General features: G+C 42.7%; 1 protein-coding gene across 5 annotated transcripts in view; it reads right to left on the reverse strand.

Moving 5' to 3' along the window:
- The window catches only part of Ptprb (protein tyrosine phosphatase receptor type B), a 142,256-nt gene that overhangs the window by 9,472 nt on the left and 119,304 nt on the right, over positions 1-13,480 (reverse strand). For 4 of the 5 annotated variants that reach the window (XM_045153608.1, XM_045153609.1, XM_012948904.2 and 1 more), the window contains 3 exons: positions 12,742-12,864; positions 12,016-12,179; positions 7,606-7,741 (listed from right to left, as the gene is read on the reverse strand). In XM_045153608.1, coding sequence (XP_045009543.1) covers positions 7,606-7,741; positions 12,016-12,179; positions 12,742-12,864 — 423 coding nt within the window. The remainder of the gene's footprint in view (positions 1-7,605; positions 7,742-12,015; positions 12,180-12,741; positions 12,865-13,480) is intronic. The other variant, XM_045153610.1, reaches the window with a different exon arrangement.

Genomic DNA, 13,480 nt, shown 5'->3' on the forward strand with positions numbered 1-13,480 from the left:
ATGATCAGTATAAACTCAGTCTAGTTCATCTCTGTTCTTTCAGCATCAAAGTATGGCCCATGGAAGGATCTCAAAGAAACTGGCTGGTTGCAGAGAACATAAGTTTACTTAGTAAATGCATGCCCACAGGCCAGCCATTTGAGAACTGCTTGTGTAATACACCACACAAACTACACACACACACACACACACACACACACACACAAACACACATATACATAGAGGTAAAAAAAAAAAAACAACCAAACAAGAAAATCAGTCATAAGAGAGGCTTGCATTTACATTAACAATTTTTCTTCACTATTTTTCTCTCATTGGTTATGAGTATCTTATGTCACCTTCACCTTGAAAATCTGAGATGTATACCTTTTCAAATCTTAGGATACAACAGCCTCTTTTTGGCGTCTTCAAATGGATAAGCCAAGAACTTGCTGTTTCCTCTCACACAAAGGGGAACTCCTATTTTTAATTTTATTGGTATACTAAATTATTTTGGGAGCTAAGAGGTAAGCTGTGATTGAGCTCTGTTATGTCTATGTCCTGGCTTATTAATAAAGTCTTCAATGATGATCTTTGAACTTTGAAGATACTTGATATCTATTAATTTTCATTGTTTCCTTGAAAAATGATTACTTGTAAAACCATAAAATTGTTAATGGGCTTTTCACTTAATTCTTAATAAACAATAGAATAAAATCTAACAGTTGAATCTCAGGTCATAAGAGATTGTTGTTCAGCTGATCTGTGAATCCTTGGCTCATTGTTGAAGCATTGAGTTCTAATTAATTCTGCTGATAGTTGTGGAATCATATAGGATTTGGGGTATTATTCTTTCAGCCTTTCATAGCCCCTGAGAGCATAGTTTAGCAAAAGGGGAGGCACATGAATGAATGCCCGTATCAACAGAAAGGAGAATTACATATAAAGTTTCATACAGTTCTTATGTTCACTTCTGTTTTTTGAGAGAAAGAATGGACATGCCAGGACCTCTAGCCATTTCAAACAAACTCCAGGTGCATGTGCCACCATGTGCATGTAGGTTACATGAGTTATGGAGAATCAAACTTGGGTCCTTATCCTTTGCAAGCAAGCATCTTAACCACTAAGCCATCTCTTCAGCCCCTTGTGTTCACTTTTGGAGGAAAAAATTATCAAGGTAGAGGAAGAAGATGACCTTGTAAGAATTTGAATAAAGTAGGGCATTCTGAGTGACAGAAATAACATGAAAGTACATTCACATTCTGGAAACAGTGGGAAATCTAGTATGACCTTCAGGATATTCTCCTGACAACGCCATAGAGACTTGGTCCTGCAGCAGCCCAGTGTTGTCTTTTCCTCAACGGCAGATGGAATGGAAATATTGTGACTGCTGCCTATTCTCCATTAACAAGGCATTGCTGTATCTAAGTGTCTCTCAGAGTCAGGCTGAAGATATTCCCTGAGGCAGGCTAACAGGAGGAATACTCTTGCAAGTCCCCTACTGTCTCTATGTTTAGAAATCCTTGCTGTTTGATATATTCACCCAAAATTGTGATGACCTGTATTCTATTCCAAATTCTCAAGATATAAGAAAGCTGAGGTCACATGTCACTAGAGACTCAGAAAAATAATACAAAGGGTCAGACTAGCCTTCCTTTACTAGAACAGTTACTCACAGGCTATGTGTTGCTCTTCTGTGCCTACTTACTATACCAAATGAGTCAGACCAGCTCTGGGGTCAGTGAGCCTGAGACTAAAAATTTTGCAACTGAGGTAGATGCTTAAAGCAAGAAAAATAGTATCAGTGCCAGGCGTGGTGGCACACGCCTTTAACCCCAGCACTTGGGAGGCAAAGGTAGGAGGATCACGAGTTCGAGGCCACCCTGAGGTTACATAGTGAATTCCAGGTCAGCCTAGAGTAAGACCCTACCTCAAAAAACCAAAAAAAAAAAAAAAAAAAAAAAAACAGAAAGAAAGAAAAGAAAAGTAGTATCAGATAATGTTTGGGATTTTGGTGGATCAAGAAAAGAAATTTTGATCTGATTATTATGTTTACATCATTATGATTGCATTAAAAAAATTAAAGGTTTGTTCTAGTCCTACGAGAGAAAGCTTCCTTTATTTGAGCAGGCCCTCAGACAGTAGAGACAGGTAGACATGAAGCACAAGTAAGTTGGGTCAGGTTGTAAAGAGACTGTACAGATGATGGGAATTGAATTTCATTTTACAAGTAGTGGGAGCGTTCCGGAATTCTATTTATTTAATTCATGCAATTTATTTAAGACAGGATCTCACTGTGTAACACAGGCTGATCTCAAACTCAAGATCTTCCTGTTTCATCCTCCTGGGTACTGGAATTTTAAGCATCTACTACTGTGCCTAGCTTTCTTCTCAGGATTTACTCAGAGTTGACTTTGAAGGTAGCAGTGAGGAATTTGGGTGGAACCTGTAGACAGAGAGCCACCAGGAGGCCGCCACAGACCCATGGAAAATAAAGTGCTGAGCAAGGGCAGGGGCAGTCAGGGAGTGGGAGGGAGATGAGAACAAGCAGAACGATGTCAGGTGGAGGTGACAGGTATTCCCGAGTGCCTGGGTATGGGACCCGGCGGAGCACAGCAGCCCCCGAGCCTGGGCCAAGGCATGGAAGACGGCACTCAAGGTCTCAAGGTGTAACTTCAGGAGGCATTTGGTTTTGTTTTTCTTTTCTTCTTCTTCTTTTTTTTTTTTTTTTTGGTTTTTCGAGGTAGGGTCTCACTCTGGCTCAGGCTGACCTGGAATTCACTATGTAGTCTCAGGGTAGCCTTGAACTCACGGCGATCCTCCTACCTCTGCCTCCCGAGTGCTGGGATTAAAGGCGTGCGCCACCACGCCCGGCTTTGGTTTTGTTTTTCTTTAAAGAAAGATAGTAGGTTTGGTGTTGAGCATTTTGAGTTTGAGGTGAATATAATGCCTGTTGGCGGAACTATCTGGCAGGCAGGTACTCAGGTAATTGCTAGGGAAGGAGCACTGGGCTTGGGAAATGGGTGTTTGGGGGACTAACTTTTTTTTTTTTTTTTTTTGAGGTAGGGTCTCACTCTAGCTCAGGCTGACCTGGAATTAAGTATGTAGTCTCAGGGTGGCCTTGAACTCAAGGTGATCCTCCTACTTTTGCCTCCGAGTGCTGGGATTAAAGGCGTGCACCACCGCGCCTGGCTATAGGGGGACTATCTTAAAAAGCGAAGACTGAGAGGAATCACAACTGTCCTCAAGGTCAGAGTTTTGGGGAAGCTTAAATGCTGAAAAGGCAGGTCGAGAAACAAAGTTACTGAATCTTCACAGAAGTGAGAGAAGGAGAAGAGAACAGGAAAGAGGGAAAAGAGGGACTGATTTCCCAGGAGAAGGGCAGCTTTGGCACACTGCAGCTACCTTGGAAAATCAGTCAGTTATATTTACAACAGGGTTCCTGCTTTGGGCCAAAATGTAGCTCCAGCATTTTAGTCAGGGGCATGGAAGTGCAACATACCACAGCCCATGATGTCTCTGAAAGTCAGTGGGGAATCTGAAACACATACACCCCTCAAGACTACCTTCCCCATGCTGACTTTTCAGTAGCATAATTGTAGAATATCTGCTCATTCATTTCACATATTTAAAAAGTGATATAGATAAGGAAAATAGCCGGGTGTGGTGGAGCACACCTTTAATCCCAGCACTTGGGAGGCAGAGGTAGGAGAATTTCTGAGAGTCTGAAGCCACCTTGAGTTTACACAGTGAATTCCAGGTAGGCCTGGGACCCTCCTTTGAAAAAAACAAAAGTGATAAAAAGGAAAACAAAGCTTTTACCCTCTAGAAACTCATACATTTTGTGGAGAAACCTGAAGGATGGCAGTGTGATATGAGTGATAGAATCCTGACACTCATGAGCTAGAAGGCTACTGAGGAGCCTGATAATGCTGATAAATGGATGGTTCAGGCCAGTGTCCGTGAACTCACGGTTAGCTGACCGACAGAGAGGCACAGACATGGTGATCTGCCTCCTAATGGGATGAAACAGGAAGTGCTCAGCAGCACCTGGCAGGCACTGTGGTGATACAGCTAGCTTCATCAAGCCTCTGGATCTAATGACCCACAAACTCACGAGACACAGGCACAAACGTCATCAGCTGCATGCAGAATGTGGGAAAATATATGGAACATATGGACTGGTTTCTGCGGCTAATGAAAAGCCTGGAAAACAAGTGGGAGGGAGGATTATTACAGGCAACAGAGGTCTCAAGATGCTTCAAATAAATGAGATGTGTGGACTTTGGGCTTTAATGAAAACCAGCTTCTACAAAAAGCAATTTTTTTTTTAGAGCTAAGTATAGCAATGGAGATGCCTCAGTGATTAGAAAAAAACTTGCTTCACAGTCTACCAACTGGAGTTTGGAGTCCCAGAACCAATGTAATAAAGGACACAAGCAGCATACAGTCTGCAATCCTAATGTGCCTATGACAGTGGTAGGTGGAGCTGGGAAAATCCTGAAGCTCATGGGGCCAGCCAGTCTGGTGCTTGCAGTGGTAAGCAACAAGAGATACCTTGTCTTAAAGGAGATAGACACAGAGAACAGTCAACCCCTACCAAAACAGATATCCAGAGACACAGAGGTGCCCACGATCTCAACACGGAAGCAGGGCTCAGGGAAATTTGTGGAAGAGCAGGCGGAGAGAATGTCAGAGCCACATGTTGGGTCATGACACACAGAGACATTTCCTCCTATTCAAAACTAAAGGTTAACCCCACAATGCACGACCCAAACACCCCAACAAGGAGGGTCCCTGTGGAGGGGGGAGGACAGGGAGGAGGCTAACAATGGTACCAACTTGACTGTATTCACTGACTACAAGAGAGAGAGAGAGAGAGAGAGAGAGAGAGAGAGAGAGAGAGAGAGAAAGATACCTGTCTTAAACATGGTGGAAGGTGAGGATGGACATCCTAAGGTTGTTCCATCACTTCCCCATGTGTGTGCCCGTGTGTGTGCCCATGTGTGTGTGTGTGTGTGTATGTGTTTGTGTGTGCATGTGCATACAGTAAGTAGGGATATTTAAATACTGTATGGCTGTATTACTGTATGGCTATACTTAGGAATTACAGATATAGTTGTTAGGTGTGTTAAGTGCCTTAGTGTGTTAAGTGGTCATGAGTTTAGAGTTCCCTCTTTCTCTATACACTTGCACACACAAGCGTGCACATGCGCATGCTTGTGCATGTGCACGCGTGCACACACACACACACACACACACACACACACACACACAAACAACTTGCTTGAGGATAAAATAACATGACAGATTAGCATTGAATAGTCCAATGGTGTCATGGGTGGAGAAATATCTGTGAAATATAGATAAGGAAAAGACACAGAACACTCATGACTACAGAAGCTGGGTTTTGGATACATAGAGATTCATTATCCTATTTCCCTAGTTTGTGGCTGTGTGTGTGTGTGTGTGTGTGTGTGTGTGCGTGTGTGTGCGTGGTATTGGTGATCAAACTCAGGGCTTTGTACATGTTAGGTAAATATTTCACCACTGCATTTGTATGCTCTTAAATACTTTTATACTGAAACATTCAAAATATGGTAGGAAAACTGTTAGTATGAAAGCCCTAGCCAGTCATGGTGGCCCGTGTTTTTTTTTTATTATTATTTTTTATTTATTTTTGTTTATTTATTTGAGAGCAACAGACACAGATAGAAAGACAGATAGAGAGAGAGAGAGAGAATGGGCGCGCCAGGGCTTCCAGCCTCTGCAAACGAACTCCAGACGCGTGCGCCCCCTTGTGCATCTGGCTAACGTGGGACCTGGGGAACCGAGCCTCGAACCGGGGTCCTTAGGCTTCACAGGCAAGCGCTTAACCGCTAAGCCATCTCTCCAGCCCCCGTGTTTATAGTCCTCATACTCAGGGGTGGGAGAGGGAGGATGGGACTGAGGCAGGAGGATTGTAAGTTTGAGGCCAGCCTGAGCTATATGGTGAGATCTTTGTATCAAAAAAAAAATAATAAAGCAACATGCAATGGAAGTTACAAAAGCAAAAGGAAAGAAAGGAGAAAAGAAAGAAAAGAAAAACAAAAGTTCTAGCAGCCTAGGATGACGGTGGTGGCGGAGATCAGGGGACTGGATGCTGCCTACAGGAGGTAATGACATCAGTCTTTTGCCAGATGTGCTTCAGAAGATGAGTTCTTCAGGATATTAATATGTGCTGCACAAGAAAAGAGTTCAGCTTTTAGAATACTGGGCTCAGCAGAGCTCAAAGGGAACCTTGCTATGGGATGCCTGTTGTGTGTGGCACTGCTGCTGTGCAGTTTCCATGACTACTGTGACTTTATGAGGTTATGGTAGCACTAGATCAAAATTTTCAGCTATTGAATACTTTTTGATTTTGATTTCTTTTCAGAGTAACTTGGGCAAAACCTTGGGAAATCCAAGGAGATAAAAGCCAGAACCTTGGCAGGTGTTTATACAGGCGAGAGACAAGCTTGGTACACAAGGAAATAGAACTGATCCTGAGGCTGTGCGACAGTGGCTTGGCACTCAGGGGTCTCGGGTTTTCTAAAACACTGTCCAAGTCAGCTTGACCACTTCATGGCTATATGTTTTATGCTAAGCTCTTTAGCCCCTGTGGGCCTCAGTTTCATAGCCTGAAAATGAAATGTAATACCATGAGACAACATGTTTGAAATAGTCTGCAAATGTCTAAGGGCTATACAAGTGGAAATTTATAGCTTCCTGATAGATATTTAGCCCTTGGTGTATATAGAGATGAGGGTGTAAGTGGAGAACAGGGATAGAAGAAAGAAGGGACTAGAATGTTCTTCTTCCTTATGGAAGTTCTTGTACTTATCTACCCTTCTATCTTAAAATGAACTCCAAGATGGGAAGGCCTTGCCATCCCCCATCTATAATGTTTTAATCAAAAAACTGTGTCTTAGCTGGCATGGTGGTACACACCTTTAATCCCAGCACTCGAGAGCCAGAAGTAGGAGGATCACTGTGAGTTCAAGACCACCCTGAGACTACATCATGAATTCCAGGTCAGCCTGAGCTAAAGTGAGACCCTACCTCAAAAAAACTAAAAAAACAAAAAACAAAACAAAAAAAAAAACTCCATCTTAGAGATGTCTTAGTACTTAAGGCACTTGCCTGTGAAGCCTAAGGACCCATGTTCGACATTCCAGGTCCCATGTAAACCAGATGCATAAGGTGACACAAGTGTGCAAAGTTACACAAGGTGGCACACACGTCTGGAGTTCAATTATAGTGGTTGGAGGCCCTGGTGTACCAATTCTCTCTATCTCATAAAAAGGAGCCAGTCTGTTAGGCTTGCCTCATAAACAAAACAAAACAAAACAACCTCCATCTTTATTCCTCTGCCCTTAAATCTGCTCTTTTTCAAGCCAAGCAACCAGTGTGGTAAGGAACATGCATTATCTCCAAGGCCACTGAGATTTGCTTCAAAATAACAAGTCCTAGAAAATGTCCATATTCAGTTCTCTTCCCTTTGCAAGGCACCATAGTTATTTCCCCTTGTAAGATTAAAGCTGTATACATATTTATGGGTGGGTGCGCTGGGGAAAGGGTAACTGTCCTTCACCCTGCACCACTTACCTCGGTCTGGACCATGTGAACCCTGTGAAGTCTCAAATCGTGCACTGCTCCATAAATGTCCACTGAGTCTTTGGAGTCAAGCTGCTGAAGGATTCGGTCCAAGGCAATAAAGGTTCCAGTTCTACCCACACCAGCACTGGAAGAGATGGCAGGGAATGAGGCTTATTATTCATTTTGCCTTTCAAGGCCATTCAGAGCCTCACACAATTTCAAAGTATGGGAGAATATAGGAATATTTCTTTCTCTTGGAGTGGCCTCTCTTACAGAAATATAACCAAGAGCCCCCATGATCCATCTCTTTCTTCTTCCTCCCTCTCTCCCCCCATCAAGGATAAGTACTGCTCTGCTTGTGGTAGGCGTCATCCCTGTGCATGTCTTCATAGTTTTCTGATATAAATCCATAGCAGATGCACTTATTTTATGTGCTTGAAAATCTACTGAAATGCTAACACATTTTATGTATGTTTTTGCCAACTTTTGTACTTAGTATTTGAGATTTATTCATATAATTACATGTAAAGTTAGTTTCATTTCTCTTTTCTTTTCACATGACTATTTGCTTTTTTTTTTTTTTTTTTTTTCCAAAACAGGGTTTCATTATATAGCCCAGGCTAAGCTCAAACTCATGGTCTTCCACCTTTCGCCTTCCTAGGGCTAAGCTTACAAGCATGTGTAGCCATATTTGGCTGAGATCTCACTGCTTTGAACTGTTCTATAGGATTCATAAACGGCTGCTAATATGTTCCCTACTGTCAATTTTGAGATCACCCCAACTTTTCTCTATTAAACGTGTTCAGTGAACATTATTTTGCACATGTGGGGCAATTTTTCCATGGGTCCCCAGAAGCTGAATTGCTAGGTTATCTGTAGGGTATGAGCACTTTTGCTAGAGACTACAAAATTACTCCTCAATGAGGTTGTATAATCTGGGCTCTTTTTGATGCTGTGCAAATTGCTGATAACAAGATGAAATGGTTCTCAGACAAAATTAAAGCCGAAAAGACATAGAATGAGCAGAATTCATGCCTGCCTATGTGTGATAAGTTATTTCACAAGGACTTTCTACGGCCCCTCGAGACATGCCTCTTCATTTCTCATTCATTCCATGCTTCACATGCCTTGCACACATGCATACATTTCTGTAATGAAGTTTGTCTTTCACATTAAAACTGCAGCAATTCAGATGAGATGATCTCCACCAAGCATGTGCCTGGCCAAGGCTAGCAGTGGCACCTCCACCGGTGAGCTGATGCTAGCACTTGCCTCACATATTAAGAAAAGTAAGGTCTGAATCCAAGTAGCTTATGTAAATTTCTTCCCTTGCCCATGGTCCATTGTTTGCTATGACATGCATATTCCAATTGCAACATTCCACTATTACCAAATAATAAAATCTACTCTTTGTAGAGCTCTCTCTAGTTGTGATTGCACAACATGCACAATTTTATAAGGTAAAGAAGAACAGCTATTTCTCCAGTGTTCCTGAGCAAAAATGCCTGCTATCCTTCTGAAAGCAGGAAGTTCTTGAGTGTTCCACATCACCATTAACAGAGCTGGGGTTCCAAAGAAATATAAGAGCAGGGCTCCTAGAGAGTTAGGGTGATTGGGAGAAAATTAGTGCACTTGACATTTCTCTTACTGTAACAATTCTGTGCTCTATCTCTCTTTTTTAATATCAGCACCATTCAAATAGGGCCATCAAAGTGTTGCTGCAAACATTAATTAGCTAAATATCAGGCTCCCCAGAGAGAGGAAGATGGCTTGTTAGGACAGATGATTTGAGGCAAAGAAAAGTCAAGAGAGGAGAACAAGTTAAGAGCAAACACTGGCTGCTACAGACAAGTGGAGGGACTTTGCTAGGTCACTTTTGCCATGTGAAGAGATGGCCTTCTTCCTTCTACAGGAAATTGCGACAAGGTGACATCTTTGGAAACAGAGACTGCGTTCTCAGAAGACACTAAACCTGTCAGTGGCTTGATATTGAAGTTGCAGAATCATGAGAAATAGATGCCTATTGTTTATAAATACTCAGTCTGTGACATTTTCTTATTAGCAGCATTAATGGACAAAGAACTGCCACTAGACCTGGAAGGAAGTCCAGGGCATTAATCTTGAAGGCTGGGGAGAGCTTATTCAGTTGGGAGAGAGAAAAAGCCATGCCAAGTACTAAGAAAGACAAGAAACTAGAATGAGCTTGTACATGTGACCCAGAAAGACAAATATAATTCATGCTCTCTTGTATGTGGAGCCTCTGAAAACTATATTTATGTGTGGGTGTAAGTCATGAAGTGGAAAAGGGGATCAGGATAAGGACCCCAAGACCTTAAAGGGGAGGGGAATGGAATACATGTGACAAGAAAGCAGGTGAGGTTGGAGAGATGGCTCAGTGGGTAAAGCATTTGCTGCACAAGTGTGAAGCGTGGAGTTCAGATTTCCAGTACTGTAAAATGCACTTGGGAGGCTGAGGTAGGAGGATCACCATGAGTTCGAGGCCACCCTGAGACTACATAGTGAATTCCAGGTCAGCCTGGGCTAGAGCAAGACTCTACCTTGAAAAAGAAAAGAAAAAAAAAAAGTTCAGATGGCTATGGCAGCCCTCCTATAAATTCTAGTGCTCAGGAGCTGGAGATGGGCTTCCCAGGACTAGCTGGCCACCTAGACCAGCCAAACTGGGGGGCCCTGGGTTCAACTGACCCAATAGAGACCATGAGGAAGATACTGGAAGTGTAACTATGGCCTCCACATGTACTTGCATACACATGCATGTGCACCTGTGTGCGTACACGTGTGCCCATATACACACAACCACACACACAGCACTCATACACACATGCAAAAAGAAAAGAAAAGAGAACAGAAGGAGGTGCATCTTGGAGGAGGAAGGGAACCAGTCAGAGATGGCCCAGGAATATGGAGGACGAGAACAAAGAAGGGCAAAATATAATAACACATATGTATGAAAATCTTATAATAAGGCCTATTACTTTACATGCTAACTTAAAAACTTAAATCAACAACAGTGCTGGTGGGACCCATAGCTGGAGCTGGGAAACAAGTCAGAACCATATCCAAACATAAGCCCACTCTCTAGTATCAAGCTACCAACAATCATGGGCTATAAGAGGGTCTACACCTATTAAATTCTCTATAAAAAAGTAAGGGTTATCTTATTTGTCCTGGTGCTAACCTACTCTCCATTGGAGAATCTGCTTCTTTTTTTCAGATAGATGCAGATCCTAAGGAGAGAGCCACCCCATCATACCTCAGTAGGGCCCCGGCTGAAACTAAGAAAAATTGGTGAAACAAGCAAGAGTGCTGTTTTCCTGATGAACCAGATACCAGCACAAGGGGGAAGGAGATCAACACAGAGAAAAATCAACTCCTACCAAATCAGAGAGCCAGAGCCCTAGAGGCCTCCAACACCTTATCACTGAAGCAGACCAAAAATGAACCCAACATGGCTCAGGGAAATTTTGCGGAAGAGGGGGCAGAAAGAATGTCAAAGCCACATGTTGGGTCATGATATGCAGAGACATTTATCTTACCCATAACTGTGGGCTAACTCCACAATGCACGACCCATATATCTCAACAAGGAGGGGCCAAGGGGAGGGGGTAGGTCACAGATGAGCCTAATAATGGTACCAAACTGACTGTATTTACTGAATACGAAACTATTTAATTAAATTAAAAAATTTTAAAAAAAGAATAAGAATTAGTAATTCCTGTACTGCCAAAAGGCACAGTTCAGATCTCTGAAATTCCCTATATGCTTATGTGGCAATCTCTTAATAAAGAACAGCATAAAACTCAAAAACAAAACAAAACAGGGCTGGAGAGATGGCTTAGCAGTTAAGGCCCTTGCCTGTGAAGCCTAAGGACACATGTTCGGCTCTCTAGGTCCCATATAAGCCAGATGCACAAGGTGACACAAGTGTACAAGGTTGTACATGTGCACAAGGTACTGTAATGTCTGGAGTTCCACTGCAGTGTCTAAAGGCCCTGTGCACCAATTCTCTCTCTCACTCACTCATAAAAAAATAAAACCAAAAACAGTTAATTTTCTGGCTAGAATTGGAGAAGAATTATTGAGAAGCTGTACTGCAGGTGAGATGGGGCCCCATATGGAGGACATATAGAAGTCATTTAAGGACTTTATGTTTTATGCATCAGGGAAAAGAATAAGAGGGAGAGAGAAGGATAGAGAGTGAGGAGGAGGAAGAGGTGGGAGGTGAAGAAAGTGGAAAAGGAGAAGTTGGTGACGAGGAGCGAGGTTGAGAGCAGAATAAAATCCTCTGGGGGCTAGGCAGGCTGTGTGGCCCAGAGAAATCATACCCCAGCCACACTCCGTTTTTCAGACTGGAAACAATCCCCTTCCCCACCATATGTTGTTTCCTAGGTCGCTGCATACCTGCAGTGTGCCACAGTGGGCCCAGCCCCTGGGCTTCTGTTGATGTAGTCCCTGACAGTTCTTACAAACTGGATCAGGGACTGAGTAGTCTCTGGGACTCCATGGTCCGGCCACACTGTGTAGTGAAAGTGACGGATGAGTCTATGTACATCAAGCTGTTCCTCCTGAAAAAGCAGAGGGCAGGAGAATTAAAGGAAAACCTAAGATAAACTCAAATTTGATAACTGTGCCAAACAAAAAGTGCCATGGGCTGAAATGACAGGATATGATCCAGCAAAAGCAGGATTCACAGATTCTTATTTTTTTAATTAATTTATTTATTTGAGAGAAAAAGAGGCAAATAGAAAGGGAAAGAAAGAGAGAAAGAGAGAGAGAGAGAGAGAGAATAGGCATGCCAGGGCCTTCAGCCACTGACTGTAAGCAAACTCCAGACAAATGCACCACATCATGCAACTGGCTTATGTGGGTTCTGGAGTATAGAACATGAGTTCTTAGACTTCACAGGCAAATGCCTTAACTGCTAAGCCAGCTCTTCAGGCTGATTCTTATTTTTATTTTTAAGAGGGTCTCATGTAGCTCAGGCTAGCTCTGAGTTCCCTATGTAGCCAAGGGTGTTGTTAAACCTCTGATCTTCCAGCTTCCACCTCCCAAGTGCTAGGATTATAGGTGTGTACCACTAGACCTCCTAAATTGGGTTATTAAATGTAATCAAGTAAACTGACATACACTGCATATCTTAAACTCTCTGATGGTCCACTCAGGCAACACGGATTCTGAGATCATCTGTAGAATAAGATCCCCATAGTACAAAGAGTCCTGGTCTGCTGGCCAGTAATGATCACACTTCACCTAGAAGAGGACAGAGAAGAAAAACAAAAGTAAGTCTGGAAACAAAACTGCTTTCCCTCCTTGAAATCACTTCCCAAGTTAGGAATCCAGGATCTGCTGCTTCAGTGATCTGACCATCAACTTTCTACTAACCTGCTACTCCATAGACAGGAGACTGCCTAGAGCATGCCTCACCCAACCACTGGTCGTTCACCTTGCCAGCATTCACATGGCTTGTGGCTTTGTTTTTCATTGATTTCCTCAGTGTTTCAGTCCCATTAGCACATAAACCATGCATAAAAATTGCTTGTTCTTGGGTTGGAGATGTAGCTCAGTGGGAGAATGGCTTGCCTAGCATGCACAGATGCCAGGGCTCCCTTTACAGAACTTCAAAAAAGAGGAAAAAATATTTTTTTCTTTCTTCTTTCCTTTCTTTTGTTTTTATTTTATTTTATTTTATTTTATTTTATTTTATTTTGTGTGTGTGTGTGTGTGTGTGTGTGTGTGTGTGTAGACATGCATCTCCATGGTGCACATATGGATGTTCAAAGATAACTTTGCACATTAGTTCTCACTTTCCAACCTTGCCTGAGACAGGGTCTCTTGTTTGCCAGTGCGTAAGCCTGGCTAGCTGGCC

Source organism: Jaculus jaculus, chromosome 6, assembly GCF_020740685.1.
Source record: "Jaculus jaculus isolate mJacJac1 chromosome 6, mJacJac1.mat.Y.cur, whole genome shotgun sequence".
Classification (NCBI taxonomy): domain Eukaryota; kingdom Metazoa; phylum Chordata; class Mammalia; order Rodentia; family Dipodidae; genus Jaculus; species Jaculus jaculus.